This window comes from Pempheris klunzingeri, chromosome 18 (genome assembly GCF_042242105.1).
Source record: "Pempheris klunzingeri isolate RE-2024b chromosome 18, fPemKlu1.hap1, whole genome shotgun sequence".
In the NCBI taxonomy this organism is placed as follows: domain Eukaryota; kingdom Metazoa; phylum Chordata; class Actinopteri; order Acropomatiformes; family Pempheridae; genus Pempheris; species Pempheris klunzingeri.
In genome coordinates, this window is record NC_092029.1 from 10,778,445 (window position 1) to 10,801,149 (window position 22,705).

The 22,705-nt window shown below is 42.5% G+C and overlaps 2 protein-coding genes across 2 annotated transcripts; one reads left to right on the forward strand and one right to left on the reverse strand.

The window, feature by feature from the left end:
* Window positions 1-13,598: 13,598 nt before the first annotated feature.
* eif2b2 (eukaryotic translation initiation factor 2B, subunit 2 beta) lies at window positions 13,599-18,602 on the forward strand. The gene is made up of 8 exons (XM_070849415.1): window positions 13,599-13,846; window positions 14,454-14,574; window positions 15,345-15,496; window positions 16,761-16,924; window positions 17,056-17,151; window positions 17,233-17,370; window positions 17,451-17,517; window positions 18,407-18,602. The coding sequence occupies exons 1-8, from the start codon at window positions 13,675-13,677 to the stop codon at window positions 18,562-18,564; spliced, it is 1,068 nt and encodes a 355-aa protein (XP_070705516.1). The 5' UTR covers window positions 13,599-13,674; the 3' UTR covers window positions 18,565-18,602.
* Window positions 18,603-19,776: 1,174 nt separating this feature from the next.
* Window positions 19,777-21,629, reverse strand: LOC139217499 (tubulin alpha-1B chain-like). The gene is made up of 3 exons (XM_070848812.1): window positions 21,494-21,629; window positions 21,260-21,408; window positions 19,777-20,766 (listed from the first exon to the last, which is right to left on the reverse strand). The coding sequence occupies exons 1-3, from the start codon at window positions 21,612-21,614 to the stop codon at window positions 19,777-19,779; spliced, it is 1,260 nt and encodes a 419-aa protein (XP_070704913.1). The 5' UTR covers window positions 21,615-21,629.
* Window positions 21,630-22,705: the final 1,076 nt, after the last annotated feature.

Consider the following 22,705-nt stretch of genomic DNA (forward strand, 5'->3'; position numbering starts at 1 on the left):
ATCAAAACTTGACACAGACAGACAGGAAGCTCAAAATGGATTTTCTCTGATTCAAGAAAGACTGAAGCACTGTACGGATTTTTACTGCAGGAGATCAGATGTTATCAACATGTAACAGGAATTATTTGCTGGTTTTTCATCAATCTTTAGAACTATAAAATTTACCAAAGCATATATTTAACCTCTGTTTGGGCATTTAATTGACTATAATACATGTTAAATGTGGTTATTTGACAACCCAGGGTTGAAACAAATAATGCCAAATTAAGGCCCTAGTTATGAGAAGATGTGTGAGCAGTTGTTTAATATGTGTTTAAAATGTGATTTAATCAATCCAAAGATTTGGTGTTCTTAAAATCACTTCCTGTAGCTTAAACCATTTGTTTCTCCAAGGAAATATAAAGTCATAAAACCTGTGTGTGTGCACACCAAAGCTTAATCCTGCCAACTACATTAAAACAGCAACAAATTATGGAGTCTTAAGTATTTTAATAAGTATAGCAATATTGTTATTACAGCAGCAGACTCCACACAGACAGAGGCAGCCATTAGAGCAGCTTCTGAAGTTGTTGTGTACAACCTCTACTCCCTCGTCACGTTCCTCAAGATCTTCTCCAGGGGGCGTCAATCTTTTTCTGTGATGATCTTCTGTCACGCCTTCGTAAAGGCGAGGGGCCGGGCCTCAGCGTATGAAGACAACACTGAGACTATCAGATCAAACCTGGGCTGCAGCTCTGCACCAGACCCTCCAGGGCCACGCTGGCCTGCTGCTGGATGAAAACATTCGCAGATGATCCTGTCGGGCTGAGAGTCCATGTCACTCTTCAGGTAGACGTAAAGACAAACCATGGTGTCCATTGCTGCACAGGCCACTGAGGAGCAAAGACTTTTATCCTAGAGGATGAGAACAAACCCGTCAGTGGTCATACTCCTGATACAGTCGCACACACACAGATACAACAGCATGAAACATGGGAGACTAAGAGGAAAATGTCTTCTGTACCTCTTCGATCAGAGCCAGACACACCTCCTGCAGTTTGGCCACCAGTGTCTGGATGCTGCAGAGCTCAGATCTTCCTTCCATCCTCTTCATCCTGTGCTTCATCCTGGGTTTAGGTGTTGAACTCTACTGTACTCTACTGAAGAACAAACAACTGACCTTAACCCCAAGACATTTAGCCACTGAACTGATGAAGATTGCAGAAGTAAAGGATGTTGGCACTGTAGGTTCTTACCAGTCATCTGAGCTGAGCAGCTTAAAGCAGAGGGACTGACAGTAGCTGTAGCTCCTCGCAGCTCTTCTTCTTGGCTGTCTGGAGCTTCCATGCACTGACTGTCTTCTTGCTTTCACTGACAACCTTTGCAGGCTGCAGGGACATCCCCCAACGAGGCCCTGTCTTCTTGGATGGGACAGGTTTTGAGCCACTACAGATTTTCTTCTGGGGCCAGCCGGGGGTCGAGGTGAATCGACGACGGAGTGTCCACCAAGCTGAGAGAAGCAGATGGGCTGGAGCTCCGGTCTCTGTCGAGATGCACCTCCTTCTCCTTCTCCTTCTCCTTCTCCTTCTCCTTCTCCTCCTCCTTCTCCTTCTCCTTCTCCTTCTCCTCCTCCTCCTCCTCCTCCTCCTCCTCCTCCTCCTCCTGAGTTTCTGGACTCCTCTGGTGTCTCTGGGACCTGGATGTCCTGCCCTTGCTGATCACCTCGGCTTTAAGAGGAGGAGTCCCAGTTTCTCCAGCACAGCAGCGGTGCATGCTGTCTGTGAAGCACACAGCATCTCTGTTTGACGGGTCAGAGCCTCCCTCTCAGCCTTCTGTTTGTCCACAATCATGGACTGACAGCTGAAGACATCAGGACGCTCTCGTCTCTGGTGCCTCTCAGTACTCTGCGATTAACAGAAAAAAAAAAATTAAGTTCTTAAAACATTACTGTATTTCACTTTTGGTTTGGTTGAAGTTGAAGTTCAGGCAAAAGCTAACTACTCAGTGGACCCTGAGTTTTAATCACAAACAAAAGTTTCTGTCCACAGAGCTCCTGTGGGGAGCTGAAGACCTGGTCTTATGTCAGAAGGTGGTTCACATTCAGAGACCTGTTTCACCTGCTCCCCTCACAGAACATTTACATCCTTAATATTTACTCCTTCTCCCTCACAGTCTTTACTAAAACCAAAGCCTTTTCAGTATCATCATGGCACAGAGAGATCAGTCACAGATTGAACAGTAAATAATGAATGGTCGGTGCTTGTTTAGCGCCTCCCTTGTGTTTTTGACCATTCAAAGCGCTTTTACGCTACACTCACATTCCCACAGGAGGAATCTAAGTCGGAGGAAACTATTCTATCACACAGCCATGTTTTTCTTGCAATAAACGGGACCTGCGTCCTGTGTGATTATTGGAGAAACAAATAATCTGTCAGGCTGATAGGGACACAACACTGGTGAGCACATATTATGGGCCACACCAGAGTAATGCAGCCAATGTTTTGTTGGATTTTGTGTTTTGTTATTGTGTTTTTGAACCTAACTAACAGACTACAGACATTCAAAAAAACTTGGAGATGCTTTTTGCACAACTGGGAAACCAAGTTACATAACTATGACAAAGAAAAGCATTTTATGCATGACAGCGTGATGAACTAATCAACCATATACATGTTGTTGTTTGTTTGTTATTTCCAAAACATGAAAACCAGTAATTTTTTCAACCAAAAAATGACCTCTGACTTTATGGAGATAAGTAATCCAACACTCTTTGTCCACATTTATTTTCTATCAAATGCATAAATAATTCATTATGGAACATATTAGTAACTGAAATGATTGTTAAGTCAACTACAACTTCAATAAAATAACAGGTTACAGCAGTCTGGGTCAGTGATGAGTTTTCGAAAACCAGCTCTGTCTGTCCGATCCATCTTTGTCTTTGTTTGAGGCTCCAGAAATGGCTCTTCTAATCTAGCTAATTGCCGTTTCCCAGAGCTCGGCATTTAAGAAGACGAGCTGGGTCACCAAACAGCCGTTGATCAAAACATCCTATTAAGGTGAAGAAACAAAAGGCTCTCACAATCCTAACAATGTGCCACTGGTGATTCAACAGTTTGCTCTGTGGGCACAAAGCATTAATTAGGGCAATAACTTCATGCTATTGCCGTTCTATAGTCTCCATTTCTGTATGAGTGCATCTATTTATGCTCTGAAGTTTGTCGGGGACTCTGACTTGCCGAGTGTGCCACATTCCCCTGTTCCATGTGCAGATGTGTTATTGGCGTAATGAGGAAAATGCTTTGGGGAAACGTGGGAGAGAGGCCCCCCAACTCCAAAACTTTCTTGACAAAATAATATTCCTCATTGTGGTCACTCGTAACGAGAATTGACATAATTACTTGGGCCCATTTCTTGTCTAATTAGCACACTTCCACGGTGGACAGGGACTAGCAGTTAGACAGGAGAAGGGAACTGGACAGGCATGGCAGTAGCAACACAAAAAGGGGCCTCTGGTTTCAGCGTAATTAGGTGAGACAATGCCCCTGACTGTTTTGAGCTATGGCAGCGGCTCAGAGCTGGGGCCAAACAGGCGAGCGGACTCCCCAAGACCCTAATAAGCCCCTAATTGTCTTTTTTTGGATTCACATGGGCAGCAACAGCAGGCATGAAGACTGCCTACTCTTTGCCTCCTGCAGAGAGTTTTGTCTCGTCCTGCAGGAAGGGAGAAATTTGAGTTGACTCACTCAGGACCTTCACTGTTTGGCCCTCAAACTCCAGACAACTTGTTTTAATCTCCTGAGAAACAGCTGTCAATAGAGTTGCCGGAGCAGCAGTGTTTCGTTACAGACAATCATGAGGTGCATCTGGTTCAATAGATGCCAAGAAAATAATCTTACAATGTCGATTTACTCTTGATATTTGTGGCAGTCACTTTTCCACTGATTGCAATAAGAAAACAGATTGTATGAAGTCTACGAGAAAATGAGCCTACTTCTCACCAGATTTATTACCTTAGTAAACACTTTAGTGATAAGTTCATGGTCCCAGTCGCTAGTTTCAGTTCTTCTTCAATAAACCACGACGTTCATTCTGTAAATTATGGTCTCATTTAGAGTAAAATAGTCGATAAAGCAGGGTGGGACTAGCCAATCAGAGGCAAAATGAACATCACTTCTGGTTCTGACACCAAGATGGCGACGCCCAAAATACCCAACATAACCACAGTTCTCAAACCGTGATGTCATGGTGGCAACATCCACTGCTTATATACTGTCTATGTGTGGGACATGTAGTTGGTAGTATCTGTAAACACAACACTGACATATCATCACCTTTAAAGTTGATATGGACAACATGTAACACAACCAGCTGTCAATCGACTAGAGCCAAGTCTCTAATGACTTGACAGCATTCACTCCCTATTAGCACTTTTTTGGTCTCCACCAACTCCTCAGGGAAATGCTAAATTCTCCACTATGTTCACCAGCCTGTCGCTAACTGCTATTTTGTGCTGGGTAGGTAGTGTACAGTAGGCTTTTTTCAGAGCTTTTGTGATGAAAATATACAGCTTCCTGTCGCTGCTGGAGATGGTGCTGATGAGAGCAGTGAGAGTGAGTCACTACAGTAAAGTAAACAGTAAAGGTGTGGGCAGTAACACCAAAACAATGAGCCCAAAGATGCTAAAACGCTCTGTAGAGCTGAGGGGAACTATAGAGTTGGATGAAAACTATCTGTGGGTTTGTCACTGCAAGTGATCCCCCGTAAGAATCATATTTAATCCATCGTTCATATAAAAATACTGATCTGTGCAGCAAATTAAAACCTATTTTCATACTTTCATAGCAGCTTTAAATTTGAAATTCATGATTTAAATTTTTTGGATAGTACTCGTGGTGTAGTCTGGTGGAACACAATATTAAGACCACACTATACTACATAAATAATATACATTATTGTTACCTGGTCAGCACCTTTTTGTTGTTTGAATGTGCAAAAATTGTCTGCCAGCACGACACTCAACTTATTTGTAAGTTTTATCTTCTTCTTCTCCTCATTATTATTATTATTATTTCCAGATTCACTTTCTTTTTTTCTTGCAGCTAAAGAAACATTTGAACCACAAGCTCTACAGGCTGCATTTCAACACTTTAAGATGAGCCCATTTAACACACACACACACAGACTGGTCCATATGTTTGAGGCCACCTCTAATGGCAGGTGGTAGCCAGAAGCCTCAATATTTCATAATTCACTCTTTCTAACATCCCCTGCAGTCAAGGCCTCTCCACTCAGAAGAACGTCAATCCGATGCGCCCTCACTCCCTTAATTAGCTGTCAATTAGTGCAAATGAATCAACTCTTCGCCTAATTAAGCAATGCCACCAGGCAGCTCCCATATACAGGCCATTGTGTGAGCAGCATGAGAAAACCACAGCTAGCAAACTCGTTTTGGATCACGAGTGCAACTTAACGATCACACTGACACACAGTGTTCGTGGGGCTGTGTGTGTGTGTGTGTGTGTGTGTGTGTGTGTGTGTCATCTGCACAGAGGGGTGGGTAAGGGAGGGTGAAGTCACAAACGTTATGCTACAGTGATCAGGCAATGCAAATTATTTTGTTTATATTGTATGCATTTTGAGCAGCATGATGTATTTTATGTGCTAAACAATCAAACATCTAAAGCGTTGGTCCACTTACCTCATTTCCTATTTTTAGCCCACTGTCACATGTGCAAACAACAAACTCTGACAGGAGCACTTAATTCTCCATTTAGGCCTTTAAAATGAGTCTAATCTTCTAATCCCCCAAATATCCTTTAGTTTCATGTCTGATGTCAGATGTGGATTTAACATCAGTTCGTCTCTCTCTGAGAGGCAACAAAACACATCAGTCATGACCGCCGCCGTACTGTGATTAAATTTAAAAGATGACAGAATGTGAACTCTTTTCAATTTGATGTCCAGGCAACTGTTTTATTAATTCAAGTTTCATTTTTATTCTCCCAGTGACACGAAAAGTCAAAAACTTAAGCTAAAGGGTCACATATTGCGAATAACTGTGACCTAAACCTCAGGTTACACTTTTACTTCATTTTCCCAATATGTATGATTTCCCCGGGATTAATACCCTGTGTTTCCTTCTCTATCTTTCCTCCCACTTTTGTAATGCAGTCCACATACTTAATTTACAGTCGGAGTGGAAATGTAATCTCTACAAACATCTGCTCACTTTTGACTCTCAAGACAAGAGCCTGTTTTACTCTAACAAGCTGTTCGTAAAAGTGCTTTTTTTTCAGTTGACTGAATAAAATATTGGCATCACCTTTGATTTAAGTCAGATCATCATCAGCATACGGTTTGTGTACAAATGAGCTCAGAGGACACTGCACAACCACAATCTAAAGTCTCATTTTCATTCAACAGATATGGCCGCGATTTCAAAACCTTTAGACAGAGAAAACCTGTTAAGGGGCTGCAAAGGGTCAAGTGGCTGCTAATTGAACAATCTGCACCTTGTATCACCTCGTATCAGGAGGATGCATCACTTCCTAAAAATATATCAAATATTTATCTTGGAATGGCTGCCAGAGCCAGGATTTTATAAATACTGAGGCTACGAGTCCAAATCCAACCAAGACAAGAAAGATTGATTGATTTTTCATATTCTATTAATTGAATAACATAATAAAAATAGGTGGGACGTTTCTCAACTTGATTTCTACGAGTAAAATCAATAACTGCTTCCACACTCCAGTTAACTTAAAATAACTTTCCATGTTGTTTCCTTTAATTAGTAAATCACATCATTATTTCCAGAGAATGTCAGGAAATTATCAGGAAATTACAGACCTATAAACTAAAATGTTACTGTATGTGCTTCCAGATTTAAACGTTTTGCTTATAGTTGCAACAGTTATGATTGCCTTTTTATTTATTAACGGAAAACTGTTTTTTATTCAAGTGGTTTGGTTCCCTCCTGAGCTAACATGCTCTTTGCATATCTGTTAGTTTGTGTGTTTGTGTTACTACTGTTGCTGTGTGTTTAATTTTTATCTCAGGTTACCTGTTTAACTTATATCTCTTTTTATTTATTACAGTGGGTGGCCAAAGTGAAACCTAATGAAGCTGTCTCCTATCTTTTAAAAGCAGTTTGAAACCTCTCTCCACACTGCCAGGAATATAATTCTTACTAAAGCCTTTATTTATTTAGTTTAGGTTAGGCCTCAACGTCGTCTAAATTTAAATACATAGTCTAAAAATACTAGAATCAGCCTAAAGAAATACCCTCCATGTGCAAGTGTTTACCAGTAAAACAAGCGTAAATCCTAATTTGGCCCCAAACCTGATGTTCACAGAGTCTGAGTGTGTGTGCTGGTGAACATGTTCACTCCAGCACTGTGATGTCAGGATGCTTTGTGTCACCAGAAAGCAAACTCATTTTCAGGCACGTGAGCAGTTCAGCCATGTTGCCGCCCTCCAGCAGCCACCCTGGACCATTACAGGCTGTAATTGTTATTTAATGGATTAAACATTCATCCTTCCTGTGCAAACCCCCAGAGGGCCGCATGACAGCCTCACTGTGTTCACACAGCTAAACATCCCCCAATCACACACACCTGTCGACGCTCATTTGACGGCAGTGTTTGTGCTTAAAATTCAATTACCCACTTATTGATAGCTCTCCGGGGTGCTAAAGAAGTTGACACGGTGCTGGTGGAGGTGTGGATGATTTCCCAGGAGGCCACAGTCTCCTCTGCACATCTCCAGCTGGATCTATTTCATGGCTTTACTCATCTGCTGCCGACGCAGATGGAGCATAAGCAGCCGTCATACACCTGCACACACCAGCGCACGCAGGCACAGACAGACAGGGGATGCATCACACACACACACACACACACACACACACACACACACACACACACACACACACACACACACACACACACACACACACACACACACACACACATCATTTATTATTGTACATGCTAACAGCTTTATCTGATGGTCAAGACAGTTGCTTTTGGAATGATGGCAAAATAAAATAAAATAAAATAGAATAAAATATCAGAATACAATAAGAAACTCAAACAAGGTTTACTTTTTAAGAAAAAAATTGCATAACTGGACTTAACGTATATAAATTGTCAAGATGACCAAACTATACAGCTGGATTACTTTCAATGTTGATTAATCTATCAATTACTTGATTAGTTGATTAATTGTTTAGTCCATATAATTCGTTGTATTTTTCCAACTGACGGTCAAAACCCCTAAGATTTTTATTGAAAATGACATAAAACAGAGACTTGAGCAAATCTTCACTTTTGACAAGGCTGTGGAAGCAGCTGTTTGCCATTTTTGCTTCATAAATAATTAATCAATTATTATCCATTGTTGCCAATTCATTTTCCTTCATTCAGCTAATTGAATCAACTAATTTTAGTTCCACTCAATTCGAACGGCTATAAAGAGAGTAAATTCATCTTAGTTCATCTTTTTCCCCTTCTTAAATGATGAAAATGTCACTTATGTCTCTTTTAACTCATTTTACTCTCATTCCTAAACGCTGTCCGTTAATCTGAGCAAAATACTTTTATACCACTAATTATTCAGTGTCATGAGTAGACTGTTTCTCTTTTTATTCTTTGTAAACTATATGTTCATCCTGGAAGGCAAATTTGTGATTTTTGGCTACATAAGTAAGTAAGTAACTTCAAGTGTTTTCACTCCTCCTGTCAGCGATTCAAATTATACTCATTACTTTCTATTTTACTATATTTATCTCTTTATTTTACTCATTTCAGAGCTTACACTTAAAAGTACCTTTCAGTAAACTTACGGTCATTTACAAAATTTAGAAGCCATCATCACTTTCCACGCCCGCAGGGCTCGAACTCTTCTGCAGGGAGGTGTTCACTTCTTTCATTTATTGACCACTTTCTTGAATGAACGTGCTCCTAATGCATTTTCTCTTTCAGCTTTTCCAGTGCAGTGCCGTTCAGCCCCCTCCTTTTTCTCAGCTCTTTAGGCCAAAGTGTCATAATTACAAAGTATTTCTTCCCACAGCCTCCTCAGACAGTGCGCTTCAGCTCTTAGCATCTTCAGCTCTTAGCATCTCAGGGTTTTTTACAGTTCAGCTCCCAGGTTTTTTCAGCAGTGCAGTGTGATGCATTTGGACTTTCAAATTTTTCTGGCAAATCATTTCATATTTCTGCATTTTCAGCAATGCTTTGGAGTTTATTCAAGCTTTTAGCATTTATGTGTGTTTTCTCCAGGAAAAGCTTTTTTTCTTGACATAATTGTATGTTGAGCACTACTTTCTCTCAAAGGGCTTGTTATAGATTATGAATTCTTTCTGGTTATTATGATGCAAAATCTACTGAATGCAGAATTCAAGAGCAAATCCATATTCATTCTTTATGCTGTCTGTAAAACATGCTCGTTTTCATTGCTTTTGGTGCAGTAAATCAGCACTTCTTATACGTGACGCTTCGAATCTGCACTAAAAGCCACAGGTAGTGCCCCACAGGTTAGCCACGCGTCTGCAAGTCCCCTGAGGCCTCCAGGGGCCCTGCAGGATCACTCGGCGTGCCGCTGGCCTCGTTCCCCGCTAATTACAGCACTCATCTCTGCTCTCATGAGACGCCACCACTCTGATGACAACACGCTGCATCACCAGGCAACAGCTGGGGCTGCCGGCTGCACGTCAATACCCGGGGGAGGTAAAAGGAATAATGATGCTCTGTGTGTGTGTGTGTTGGGGGAGGTGGTAGCATGATGCATTCATTCACACCATGTGGGGATAATTTTGCAGATGACTCCCAGACTCTGATCTAGTAATTGCTACTCAGCAGTGTTTAATCTGTTAATTTCTGCTTTGACTGAGTACTTATGAAACTTAAGCAATAATGTGTTAATATACAACACCATATAATACACCATGAGTTCTGATTAGAAAATAAAGATGAATCTTGTCGTCCTTTCATGTGACAGGGTCAAACTGCAGCTTGTAGAGCGTCCCTAAGGGTGACACTGGATCGATGGACTCTATACATACTGTACTCCTCTCAGTGTGATTGCTCTGACTGTTCATTAGCAGGGCGCTGGGCTTTAATGGCCTGCACACTTCTGTCGGCCGTAAATCTCCAGACTCCACCCAGGTTTGCTCCCCTGTCTCATCAAAGGGCCGTGAAGAATGAAGTCAGTGTGATGAAAAAGAGGATGAGATTTATCTGCTACCTCCTGCTCCTCCTCTTCTGCGCTCCAAGACGAGCTCTTGAGCGCAGAAAAATGACAAGTGGGGCCTCGCCAAGACACACCCATAACTGTGATGATGCCACTGGGTGTGTTTGAGATGCTGATGAGCCCACTGGCCAAAGACAGTGGCATCAATGTGCCTTTGACTCATCTTAATGTGGTTCTCCTTAGAGTAGAAACTCAAAGGCAGAACGAGATAAAAGTGAGGTTAACTGTGTCTATATTCAGAGCAGGAGGAAGCAACAGACAGGCAGCTGGCAAAGAAAAAGAGCCCAAAAGGGACGAGCCAGGTAGGCAGAACAGGAACATATGGCTGAAGCACAAAGACAAGAAGCTACACACTGACAATCAGGCAGTTAACTAATGATTGTGGGCAGGTATTTATACTGTTTACTGAGTGGCTGGTTAAGGGGAATGAGAGGCAGGTGTGTTGACAGGTGAGATGACCTATGATGGACCTGCAGGGAATAATGTGACTGTAATGACGAGGCATGTTAGAACAGGAGGGTACGGGTAACGGTGGTCCCACTACTACAGTGTGACAGCAGGAGTTCAGTGAGCCTGTTTCCTGTTTTTTGGAATGAAGGGAATAAAGTAAACCAGGCTACTTCTGCTCCTTCGTCAACAAACAATTGGACATCAGAGATTTTTTTTTGCAAAGCCAACAACAGGCGCAGGTGTTAGTCATAGTCATAGCTAACACATATATACTCTTAAACTCTAAATCATTAGATTTGTTTAAAAATCATTAAAAACGATGACTTTTATTGTACAAAAGTAATGGACTTTTAATTCTAAAATACATGATCAGTTTGGAATTTTTTGTTTTTCTTTTCAAATGTGGATAGTCATTGTTCCTTTATTAGACCAATGTGTATGTGAGTTATTTTCTAATTATTTCTGTCATCATTACTCAGCACTTGGAGGTTGCAGCTTTGACCAGTGGACTGTGAATATCATTTTTTTGCTGACAGACAGAATCCTTAAAGGTCCCACATGATGCAAAATTAACTTTTTAGGGTCTTTTTCAACATGAATGTGTCGTGTGTGTCTACAGACCACCAAACTATGACAAAAGATCCTCCTCTCTCTGTTTTTCTCCTGCTCCATCTGTGTGTGAAAACGCTGTTTAGATTTGGCTCCCTTTGCGATGTCACAAGGGGATCGTGTTGATCATGTGACCTCCTCTAGCCCTTCAGCAGGCAGGCTGTCCCCATAAACCGAAAACCTCCTATATCAACCTCCGCAATTGTTTTTTCCTCACTAACACCAGCTCGTGGTAACATGAAGACATCAAAGTGAGAGCGAAGCACCAGATTGTTCTGTTCCTCTAAAACAAAGCATTCAGACAGATGCTGGAAACAGCTGCAGCAGCCACATCTGGAGGAGGAAAATAATGAGTTTTTGAACATTAAACCATGTCAACCTGGACTTTCAAATACAAGCATGAACCTGAAAAAAAGCAGAATGTGGGATCAGGGACCAAAAATCCACTCTGACAGTAAACAGTGAGAGGAATCATTATGGTTTTCCAGTGTTTTGGGGAAACTGAGACACCCCCCCGGTACGTCACACTGCTGGTTGCAGCTCTTAATCTTTTCAGACGGGCTAATTGTCAGAAAATGTTGTTTGGCAGTTTGATGATGTCATGGTCTGACCAGCGAGTGTGCGGCGCAGCGCAGAGCGAAGACATGTTGCTGCTCCCCATTCAGTCTGACCTTTTTTTCTGCAGTTCCAGGTCAAGAAATGTAGGTCAGAGAACAATGCACTCTCTCTGTTTTACCGTAGCAGGGTGCCAAAACCTTTCTCATGCTCCCCACTGACCCTCATCATCCCAAGCCTTCACATCCAACTACTCAACACAACATTGCACATGGCAGACACACCAAAACTAACAGTGGATTTAAGCTGGGAGAATCTATCTATCTATCTATCTATCTATCTATCTATCTATCTATCTATCTATCTATCTATCTATCTATCTATCTATCTATCTATCTTTTTCTGTTTCTAGATCCCTCATTAAACTAATAGAGGATTCAGTGTGTTACCCCACCATAAAATCAGTCATGAGAGTGTAAAGAAGGCTTTGAAACAACAATAGTAAACTGTCTGAACTGTATACTGATAATCTTTAATTATAAAGAGTTTGTAGTTTGTAGCTCATCTCTAGTGTACATCATCTCCATCTTCTTATTCCATGAAAAAAACCCGAAACCTTGCTGCTCCGCCTGTCCTACACCGCCTCCACCCGGAGGACACCTGCAACCACATCAACCACTCTGAAGATTTTTTACCAGTTTTAGTTTCCGTGAGAGGTCCTCGGATGGTGTAGTTGCAGGTGTCCTCCGGGAGGAGGCGGTGTATGAAAGGCGGAACAGCAGGTTTGTGGAGGATTTTTAAAGCAATAAGATGATGAAGAGGCGGTGATGAAGCTGCTGTGCGGTGTAAAGATTCAGTGTGTGAGTGTGTGTGCTGTGCTGCTGGTGTAAAAAGACTGGGTTTCGCTGTATTACTCAGGCTGCACTACAGCGTCTATTCACAGGCGCGAACCCACTACTGAGCGGCACGGGGGCTTTGACCTGCTCCGTTTCCGACCTGGGCCGGTGCACCCCTCCTTAGACGACCTGGTGGTCCCGAGCTCCCCCAGGAGCACCATATCGATACCGAGCTTAGTGCGGACACCCGATCGGCATAGTCCGCTGCAGCTCAGAACTCCTGAGCTCAAACGATCCGCCAGCCTCAGCCTCCCAGTAGCTTGGATTACAGGCGCGCGCCACCGCACCCGGCGATGAAGCTTCGAGCTCACAGAGCTTTTGACTTGCACTACAGTGACGTCATCACGCAGCCTCAAGCGGCAGAAGATAAAACTGCAACTGCAGAGATGAAGACTGAAAAACCAGGATCAACTCACTGCTAATTAAAATATATATATATATATATATATATATATATATATAATTTGATGTAATCATACATTTTCTGATTTGTTTCTCTTTAGTTTGTTTGTGCTGATCAGTGATGAACGACTGGACAAATAGGACACACCTCCTCATGTTGGACTGTTTGTTCTTGTATTTTTTCATCCAGGTCTTTCAAGGAAAACAGTGACATCAAATCAATGCCAGACATTATTAGCATTTACACTGGATTTTTGTGCTTCTTTTATGTATTATAAATAAAAATCCAAGTCTAAAAGAAACCCGGCAACCTGAACCTGAACATCACACTTTACACAAAAGTTGTCTCAAAAATACTCGCATCATAAACTTTACACAATATCACGTGATGCTGTCCACCAATCAAATGAAAGTGTCGTCATAACCACCCGGAAGTACTCCTGCGTACTTCCTCCTCAAACATTTGTGTGCTACAAATACTGAGTTGGCCAGTTTGTATTCTGACAGCAAGCCGGTTTTCATAACAACAATGCCGGGTCCAGACAAAGAAACAGACCTGACGGAGAGGATTGAGTCGTTCCTGTCCGACCTGAAGCGCGGAGGTAGCGGGACCGGACCACTGCGGGGCTCGGCGGAGACAGCCCGGGAGACGACCGCCCTGCTCCGCAGAATCACAGCCCAGGCCCGGTGGAGCAGCGCAGGTGCTCCATGCTACTCTGGTTTTCGGTTTAACTCAGACATTACGGCATGGCAGGTTACTAGTATGAAGGCTGTCACTGTAACATTAGCCGAACAGTGACAAACCTGTTAACGGTGTTTCCAAAAGTGATATTTCATAGTAACTAGTCATACATTTTACAAAAAAGAAAGTACAGCATATACACGCAGGCTTATTTTCTATATGAGGCAGGTCACTAAAGTAATATAAGAATAAAAAGTTGTATTCATCCCAAAGATAGTTTTGTGCTCATTGTACTGTTAACACATAGTAAATTATACCTAGATATACCATAAACAAGACGTGCAATATGTAAAGGAACGTATGTGAACGAGAATATAGGGAACTATAAAATGTTTCTTTATTACAAATTAAAACCAGTGAGTAAACTAGCTTAAAAATGTGCATATTTGTTGCTATGTTGTAAATGTAATTTTCTCTATTCGTGTAAAGTATCAACCGAAATGTGTTTTGCAGGTTGGAGATGTGATTAAAACAGTAAGACCTGGACTTAACACACAGTGGACTGAGTTAGAGGTTCAGTCAGAGGTGCACATGTCTTATCCCCACTAAAATGTTCTCCGTTTCAGGTGATCTGATGGAGATAATCCGGAAAGAGGGGAGGAGAATGACTGCTGCCCAGCCGTCAGAGACCACCGTTGGTAACATGATCAGACGGGTGCTGAAGATCATCAGAGAGGAATTTGCCAGGTGAGGAGGCCGAGGAGGCTAAACCAGCATCTGCCCTCCAAAGGTTAAAGATTAAAGTCATTGATTAAACCAACTCATGCAGCCTGTGAGTATTAGGAATGTTGATTGGGATCTGTTGAACACAAGTCCATTAGTTTTAGTCAGATGTTTGTGTTTTTATTATTGGTTTCATCCTTTCTGGGTTTGATTTATGTTGTGATCATGTGTTTGGTTCTCATGACTACTCCGCGAACTGATATAAACATGCTCATTTAACAAAGTTAAGCCCTTTTTCAACACTTTAAAAAAGAAATTCCATAAATACATGCATCTTCATCTGATAATGTGAAAGCAATTTTGTTCATTTCATAGTTCAATCATTTCTAAAGATATTTCCTGGAAAAAAATTATGTAATTTAGTACAAATTAGGGGCAAAAAAGCTTTTTACTTAACAAAGCATCCCAGTTAAAACCCAAGTAAGTAATAATTTTTATATTCATTTATTATTGGAAACTTTATTAGGAATAGACAGACCCATGAAATGTTACTGCAAAATTACACATGCGGTGCCTTCAATATGTCTTTAGTGTTCTGTGGTTTTTCCCTTTTATGTTTATTCTGTAAATGTGTATTTGCTGTAGTTCTTGTCCTGTTTGTTCACCACATCTTCAGGGTAAATGTCCCTCTCCTCGTTCACGCCTTCGTAATTATACGATGTCCTCGTGTTTCTGACAAAATGTCTCAACTGTGCGGCAGTTCTTCCTTCCTTGAGCTCGTTTGTTTTCTGCAGATCTCGAGGTAGCAGTGAAGAGGCTGACCAGCAGGAATCTCTCCACAAGCTGCTGACCTCTGGAGTACTCAGCGAGGAGAACTTCAGGCAGCATTTTACCGCCCTCAGACCGAACGTCATCGAGGCCATCAACGAGTTGCTGACTGAGCTTGGTATGTGTTGTTTTTTCCTCCGTTTTTAACAAGCAGGTCATCAACTGGTCTTCAGAGTATGTTTATTGATTTGTAAGGGCAGAAATATGAAATATGTTCCCTTTTTCCAGCTCAACCTCCACAAAAAACATTCTCAATAAAAATAAAAGAACCAAAAATAGACAAAAAATGATTTTAAAAAAAGGGAACACCTATTTGGACAAAGGAGAAACAGCTTCTACAAATGGGTGAAGACGTCATATGGGCTATGCTTTCATTATTTGGGTATGACAAGGCCCTATAAAGCCTAGTGATAAGTTAGCTGGTATAAGGATTTTGAATAGACTTCTCTACAGCCGAGAGGGAAACCCCACCGGGGTGCAACTTAATAACAGAGGTGATAAAGCTGCGTATTTGCAAATATCTGAAAAAGTTATTTGGGGGTGATGGTACTTCTGTTTGAGCTAATCAAAAGACAATACAGTCCCATCCCACACCCTGTCACCCACAGTCTTTATACCCCTGCGGTGCCACGAGGAGAGGGCGTGGTCCACCGAACCAGTGGGAAACTCTGGATTTAGATAATAAAGCCTTCTTGGTTTTCTTGGTAGTCTCCAAACTTTCAAAGTATTCTGTAGAATCAAGTTGCCCTTTACATTAAGACCGAAGCATATAAAATGTTACGCAAAGGTGAATTACCTGTATGACACTGGGGTTTTTTCCTCCTTTTCCTCCCTCTCAATTAATTATAATTTGCACAATAGTCACCTTTTGTTTTGTTTTTTTCTTCAAAGCAGGGACAGAAGCAATTCCTCCATTTCCCCAACTGTCCCCCTGAAACTGAAATTGGCCAATTCCTCACACTTAAATCACAAGTTTGATTTTCATAATTTTCTTTGTATGTACTTGCCAACTGTACTGTCGGCTGAAAAAATAATGCTGTGCAAACGAATAGGGGCCACTGGTGTAGCCTCTACCAAAAACAACCAGAGAGGTAGAGCAATTTGGTAGCATTTAATGTCCCTCCTCGAGGGAGCGTTGCAGGATAGTAAACTTCTGTCGAGCTCGCTTGCTCCTCCAGAAAAAGGAAGACAGAAAGCTGGTTATAACTGAGAGATATTTCCTTATTAAAAGAGCCGGGAACATTTGAAAAGGACACAACAACTGTGGAAGCATATTAATCTTAAAAAGCTGGTAGATACTTTAGCTGGTAGTAGATATTCACCAAAGTCTGTATTTATTTTATTATATTTATTTTTTCTTCGTTTACTGTTTCCTTCCTCAGAGGGAACTACAGACAACATTGCGATGCAGGCCCTGGAGCACATTCACTCCAACGAGGTCATCATGACTATCGGCCGCTCTCGCACCGTGGAGGCCTTCCTCAAAGATGCTGCACGCAAACGCAAGTTCCATGTGATCGTGGCGGAGTGCGCCCCCTTCTGCCAGGTAGCTCAACCACATCACAGACACAACAAGTTTGAAATGATGCGTTCATGCGGGGAAAACAAAAAGATTTGGCGTCACTGTGCTAAAAAGATTGTTATAATTTTTTATCTTATGTGTTTGCGTCCTACCAGGGGCACAAGATGGCAACCAGTCTATCGGAAGCAGGCATCGAAACCACCGTGATCGCAGACGCCGCCATATTTGCAGTCATGTCTCGTGTTAATAAGGTATTTTAACACCACAGAAGACGCTGAAGTCACGTTACGTCAGAGCGCAGGACTTAACCTGTGCGGCGATCTCTTTTTCAGGTCATCATCGGCACGCAGACCGTCCTGGCGAACGGAGGCCTGAGGGCCGTCAATGGGACACACACTCTGGCCCTCGCAGCCAAGCACCACTCAACGCCTCTGATCGTCTGCGCTCCCATGTTCAAGCTCTCGCCTCAGGTAGGAGGACTCTCCGGTCTGACTCACATGAGTCATTTCTGCAGACAGCCAGTGACAACATAACTGTTTCCTGTCCTTAGTTCCCGAATGAAGAGGACACCTTCCATAAGTTTGTCTCTCCACAGGAGGTGCTTCCCTTCACTGAAGGTAACGTCAGCTTTCCTGCCTTTTTAAAATAAATGTTCCTCCGCAGAGCGCTGCAGGAAGGAATTAGCATTTTTGTGCTGCTGGTTCCCCCTCGTCTTAAAGTTGGGTTTTTTTTCAATGGACTTTTGGTTTGATGCCTGAAATCTGGTCTATTGTTAACACAAGGTTTTCATTTTTTTGTGACAAAAATGCATCTGAAAATACCCAACTCTTGACTTTTGAAGATTTTATGTGTCTTAAAAGCAGCAGTTGGTTAGTAAGGGATACTGTGCATCGAGCCCGTCATTATTATAAAACGAATCTTGACAGATTGCCGCAGGACTTGAATCATCCCGAAGTGGCTCGTTTTGCAATAATGGTCGCTGCTTGCTGTGCATTATCCAGCTTATTACATGGCTCCTAAAGAAATCAATAATTTGATGCAAACTATTGACTCAAAAATGATTTTATTTATTTAAGAATGATTTTATCGCTTCGTCTGCTATACAGAAATAAGATACTATAAGACTCAGACTTTCCAACTTTAGATTTATCAGTTTCTAGTATTGCACATTCATAGTTTTTTCAAATCATGGTGTTGCTTAGTGGCGGTGATAGTGAAGTCATGTGATTGCGGTGCAGTTAGTTTCTAGCCCAATGTCAGCTTTTTGCTCCTATTTCTACACTTCAAAAGTAATATAAGTGGGGTTCATTAATGGAGATTATCTCATTGAGCAAAACATGCAAGTACCACAACCTTTTGTTTGCCACAGAGCTGATTTTGTTATGGCATTGTTATAATCCAATGGAAAAATCCCACTGGATTTTTGTTGAGGGAGCCAGTTTACAAAAACATGTAATTCCTGCAGCTCTCTATTAGAGAATAATCTCATGTCCATTTTCCTTTCAGGTGAGATTCTCTCGAAGGTGAACGTTCACTGTCCGGTGTTTGACTACGTCCCACCTGAGCTCATCACACTGTTCATCTCCAACATCGGAGGTCACGCACCCTCATACATCTACCGACTGATGAGCGAACTTTACCACCCAGAGGACCATGAGCTTTAACTAGTGTAACTAACAAATAAATTAAACTATTGATGCAATGTCATTTGTTCTTATTCTTTATTATGAGTTTATTATGAGTAGAAAGATTCCTGTAACGTTTTCATACAATTGACGCATTTGTTGGGCTACTTTTAGGTATTTTTGTGTTTTGTGTAATTTTTCATTCTATATAGCAAAAGTTAATTGTTTAATGATTTTATGTAATCAAATAGCCTGGACAGAAAATTTACCCTCAAAGTAAAAAAAAAAGTCCTCGGAGTGGTTGGTGTAGTTGCAGGTGTCCTCCAGGAGGAGGCGGTGTATGACAGGCGGAGCAGCAGGTTTGTTGAGGTTTTTTAAAGCAATAAGATGATGAAGAGGTGGTGATGAAGGTGCTGTGCGGTGTAAAGATTCAGTGTGTGAGTGTGTGTGCTGTGCTGCTGGTGTAAAAAGACTGGGTTTCGCTGTATTACTCAGGCTGCACTACAGCGTCTATTCACAGGCGCGAACCCACTACTGAGCGGCACGGGGGCTTTGACCTGCTCCGTTTCCGACCTGGGCCGGTGCACCCCTCCTTAGACGACCTGGTGGTCCCGAGCTCCCCCAGGAGCACCATATCGATACCGAGCTTAGTGCGGACACCCGATCGGCATAGTCCGCTGCAGCTCAGAACTCCTGAGCTCAAACGATCCGCCAGCCTCAGCCTCCCAGTAGCTTGGATTACAGGCGCGCGCCACCGCACCCGGCGATGAAGCTACGAGCTCACAGGGCTTTTGACTTGCACTACAGTGACGTCATCACGCAGCACGCTGCAGCGGCCTCGAGCGGCAGAAGATAAAACTGCAGCTGCAGAGACGAAGACTGAAAAACCTCAAAATGTGATTTGTTCCTCATTCATTTGTGCATTACATCAGTGAAGATGACACAGACGCACAGCTTGACAGGAACTTTATTTAGAGCACAACCAGGATTTTTACTCTAAACATATTTGATAGGTGAACATTCATTATGGAATGAATTCTAATACAAACATCTCCAATTTCATTTTCTTTTAAAGTCCTCTCCCTCAGTCTCCCTAAACTTCCTCCTTTAAACAGCTGCTGTATCCTCTCTCATCTTTACTGTCACAGCAACTTTAGCACAAATTAACATTTAGGAGTTTTATTCTGAACGTAAACAAACTGGTATTTCACAGCACAAACACTGAATGTATTTAAAACCACAATGTTCTCTCTAATACCCCTCACCCTCCTCCTCTCCCTCTCCCTCTCCTCCCTCAGCAGATTCAACTCCCACCTCCTCATAGTCCTTCTCCAGAGCTGCCATGTCTTCTCTGGCCTCAGAGAACTCTCCCTCCTCCATACCCTCACCCACATACCAGTGAACAAAGGCACGCTTAGCGTACATCAGGTCAAACTTGTGGTCAAGCCGAGCCCAGGCCTCAGCAATAGCGGTGGTGTTGCTCAGCATGCACACGGCTCTCTGGACCTTGGCCAAGTCTCCACCAGGAACCACAGTAGGCGGCTGGTAGTTGATGCCAACCTTGAAACCAGTGGGGCACCAGTCCACAAACTGGATGGTGCGCTTGGTCTTAATAGTGGCAATGGCAGCATTGACATCTTTGGGCACCACATCACCACGGTACAAAAGGCAGCAGGCCATGTATTTGCCATGGCGAGGGTCACATTTTACCATCTGATTGGACGGCTCAAAACAGGCGTTGGTGATCTCAGCCACTGTTAGCTGCTCATGGTAAGCCTTCTCAGCGGAGATGACGGGGGCGTACGTGGCCAGAGGGAAGTGGATGCGGGGATACGGCACCAAGTTGGTCTGGAACTCTGTCAGATCCACGTTCAGGGCGCCGTCAAAACGAAGGGAAGCAGTGATGGAGGACACGATCTGACTCATCAGCCTGTTCAGGTTGGTGTAGGTGGGACGCTCGATATCCAGGTTCCTGCGACAGATATCGTAGATGGCCTCGTTATCCACCATGAAGGCACAGTCAGAGTGCTCCAGGGTGGTGTGGGTGGTCAGGATGGAGTTGTACGGCTCCACCACGGCAGTGGACACCTGAGGAGCTGGATAGATGGAGAACTCCAGCTTGGACTTCTTGCCATAATCGACAGACAGACGCTCCAACAGCAAAGAGGTAAAACCAGAGCCGGTGCCACCTCCGAAGCTGTGGAAAACCAGGAACCCCTGAAGACCAGTGCACTGGTCAGCCTGAGGACAGAGGGACAGACAAATATGAGAAATGCTACAAAATAGTTGAAATGGCTGAAACCCATGAGAATTAGGGCAGGGACCAACTGAGTTATTCATAATAAATAAGTAACTGGAACACTGGAAAGAGATGCTGCAGCTGAATTTGGCCAAATGTAACATTTCAAAGCTGTGAAGACGAATACAAAAACCCTTTCAGCTCCACTCTACTGGAGGCAGAAATCTCAGAGAAAGACGTCTCAACACCTGGAGAAAGTAAAAAACTATCTACATGACTAGAGTATCAGGACATTAGTAGTCATGGATAATGATTTGATGCCCTCTGGTGGAGGGTGGTGGTCAAGCTGCATAATACAAGCTGTGAATTCATACAAAATACACAAGTGCTCTTGACACTTTGGTAATGCATCAGTTCTTTGAATACATTAATCACATTTCATCACAGAGTCCCAGTCTTACTAAGAATGAACTCTGCTTTTCTGAGGTGACTCACCAGTTTGCGGATCCTGTCCAGCACCAGGTCAATGATCTCTTTGCCGATGGTGTAGTGTCCACGGGCGTAGTTGTTGGCAGCATCCTCCTTGCCGGTGATCAGCTGCTCAGGATGGAACAGCTGCCGGTAGGTCCCAGTTCGCACCTCATCTGAAGAGACAGGGTAAATCATAATGAATCAAGGGTTTGACTGTCTAAAATTAAGCTGAAACTATGGTGAAAATAAAGAACTCACCGATGACAGTGGGCTCCAGGTCCACAAAAACAGCTCTGGGGACATGTTTTCCAGCTCCAGTTTCACTGAAGAAAGTGCAGAAGGAATCATCACCTCCTCCAATGGTCTTGTCGCTGGGCATCTGTCCATCAGGCTGGATCCCATGCTCCAGGCAGTAAAGCTCCCAGCAGGCATTGCCAATCTGGACACCAGCCTGACCCACGTGCACTGAGATACACTCACGCTGGAGGAAAACAAAGACCATTTAAACCATTTAGCAAGTTCCCACCTATGAAAAGTTAAAAGATTATATTCCAATAAATCCTTTCATCCCAGTAGTATGGAGCAGCAGTGAGTTCACTAATTTAGGCTCAGTCAGAGAGCAAAGACTGATGACTGATAACCACCAAATACAAACCGCATTTCAGTTTGTTACAACTTAGTTAGTTGTGATTTTTGGTTAAGTTGAAACGTTTTTCTTATTCCAATTAGTTACTATTATCATATCTCTGTAATAAAAAACGGTCTGTTAAAGCTCATCTCAGTTTATTTGAGTGAAATCCTTCACTGTTTGATATAGTATAATCCAAAAGTTTTGCCGGTTCAATCTGGCAGCTCTGTCTAACTTTACCACTGAGAGCCGTTGACGGTTGACGGTTCTGGTTCATGTCCGCCATTTTGTTAACAGTTACAGCAGCAACTTTAACCGGCAGGAAAAACTAAAACTGAGTTTAAACTAAAAACAGTCATCAGAAAATACCTACAGTCCGATTACAGTTACACCTACAATTCAGACACCCCATAAAACATGAAATCTAGTTTACGGACCTCCACCACTGTAGACTTTTCTTTACGATATCTAGCTAGCTTAAAGTTAGTGTTGTAATGTTAAAGCTAAAATTACATTACTGCTAACTGTAACTTAAATACACTGATAACTAGCTAGCACTAATGTAGACTACCACATACGGAGAAACCACAGTTTTAATACACATAAATAAAACTGACGTTAATAAACGTACTCACCATGTTTCTGAGGTTTGAAATAAGAAGTTTGGAAGTTTATAGCTGTCAAACCTGCTAACGCGGGAAAACGATCTACTGAATCTGATTGGTCGAACGTCACATGAACTCTTTTCCTATTGGTTAAAGAAGAGCTGCCGTCTTCTTCATCAGGGTACCAGACTGGTTATTTTACTATAATTTACTACTACTACTACTACTACTACTACT